General features: G+C 48.1%; 1 protein-coding gene across 1 annotated transcript in view; it reads left to right on the forward strand.

Annotated features, from left to right (window-relative positions):
• The first annotated feature begins 228 nt into the window (after window positions 1-228).
• The window catches only part of gabrg1 (gamma-aminobutyric acid type A receptor subunit gamma1), a 15,520-nt gene continuing 13,773 nt past the window's right edge, over window positions 229-1,975 (forward strand). Inside the window, exon 1 of the mRNA XM_032499847.1 lies at window positions 229-580. Coding sequence (XP_032355738.1) covers window positions 504-580 — 77 coding nt within the window. The 5' untranslated portion in view covers window positions 229-503. The remainder of the gene's footprint in view (window positions 581-1,975) is intronic.

Genomic DNA, 1,975 nt, shown 5'->3' on the forward strand with positions numbered 1-1,975 from the left:
AAAACTTGAATATACAATATAAAAAATTGCTTTGTGAAATATAGCGAAGAAGAAATAGAAAGAGGCATGAAAAGACTCGAGCAAAGTACTTTAAATTTGTACTTAAGAACAGTACTTGAGTAAATGTAGGCCAGGCTACTTAGTTACATTATAGCCTCCCACTGGCTTTGTAGTGTTAATAACAGTAGACAACCCGCAGCCAGCCAGTCGTTAGCCTAGCCGGTGTCAGAACCGTCTGTTAGCGGCACTGCAGATGGACTAAAGCAGAGTCAGCCGTGCCACATCCTCCCCCTCCTCACACACACACACACACACACACACCATGGACGAATTTCTCACATCCTAGCGTCGCTACAGTTAACCATCACCGGCTGCATTAACCTACACGCGACCTGACGCTAGCTATCTCTCTCTCTCTCTCTCTCTCTCTCTCTCTCTCTCTCTCTCTCTCCTCTCTTCTCTCTCTCTCGTGGACACTGGGTTTTCAGCTGTGGAGCAAGAGAATGAAGCGGCTTTTTGTCAGAGCTGTGCCGGACAAAGCCATGAACCCCTGGCTGCTTTTGGCTCTCCTCGGACTTTGGTAAGTGTGTGGCTATATTGACGTGAAGGGGCAGGGGGTATATCTCCGTCATGATAAGGGGGGGAAATGGTTGCAGATGTTACCACCGCCTCCAACGACAGGAATCTCTGCATCTTGTTAGCTGTTACCTGAGATCACTGTGCAGCGGGTCATTGTGTGAGCGGGTGGGGGGTGGGGGTGAGGGGGCTTTAGGGGAACACATTTGATCCGCGAAATGTTTGTTAAAATGAACCAACCTTGCCAAGCCACATCTGCATTTTCCTAATCTGTGCGGTACCCATTTCATTTGAGTCATAGTGTGTGTTTTTGGAGAGAGAAAAACAGGGTGGCTTTATTACACCTGCATCTTCTAGAGGGTCTGTCACAGGGGCATAGGTTTGGGGGGGGGGGGGGGGCACATCACTGGCTGCCCTCCCCCAGACAATTTTGAGAGTCAAACACTTCCTTTCCTCAATCAAAAATCGTTGCAGACATACTGTATTTACAGGTAAAAAGGACATGGTATAACCCCCCCCCCAAATGGTTACTTGTACACTTTTTTGGGGAATGGGTTTCTTGAGGGGGACAAATCTACTGCTTCCTGCATCCCCCCCCTGAAAATATATACCTATGGACTGTCATATGGCAGAATATCATGTGTGCTATTGATGGACGGGTGAGTAATGATTTAGTACCCCCCCCCCCCCCCCCCCCCCACACCCCCCACCCCCCCCCCCCCCCCACCCCCCCCCCCCCCCCCCCCCCCCCCCCCCCCCCCCCCACCCCTCCACACACAGGAAACCTCTGTCAGTTGGCCACAGAGGTGTAAATTGTACCCTGCTATGGACAGGTCTATACTCCTCCAGATTACAAATGTGAACATATGAAGCCGAAGCTGCTGATCCTCTGAACAGACTGTCAGGTCTGTATTCAACACATCATTCTGCAAGTTCTCAGTCACCTCAAGGTCACCCGAGATTTGGAGCCTGTCTTAGAAAGCTCTGATTACAAACAACAAAAGGAATGAAAAAAAACAACAACATTACATTTGCCAGATTCATTACTGTATTTTAAAATGTAGTTTTTGTTATTGCATTTGCTAATGTGCCAGTCTTCCAAATGCCATCTCACAGTGGATTGATTTACATTTAGTGATCTGTTAAACTGAAATAGACGTTGTGTGTGGCAGGACTCAGAGTTGTACCTATTCACTTTGTATACGCCTGACTTTAAGTACAACGCTGAGTCCTGCCGCATTCAGAAGGACTCGCATTATTTGGCTGTTGTGGCATGTGTGCTAAGTGGACGGGAGGAGTACAATGTCCTTGTGGAGGACTTCTGTGACTGGACCAGTAGGAACTGCCTCCTCCTGAACACCAGAACCAGAATCAGAATCAGAATCAGAAATACTTTATT

The sequence above is a fragment of the Etheostoma spectabile genome, chromosome 20 (genome assembly GCF_008692095.1).
Source record: "Etheostoma spectabile isolate EspeVRDwgs_2016 chromosome 20, UIUC_Espe_1.0, whole genome shotgun sequence".
Taxonomy (NCBI): Eukaryota; Metazoa; Chordata; class Actinopteri; order Perciformes; family Percidae; genus Etheostoma; species Etheostoma spectabile.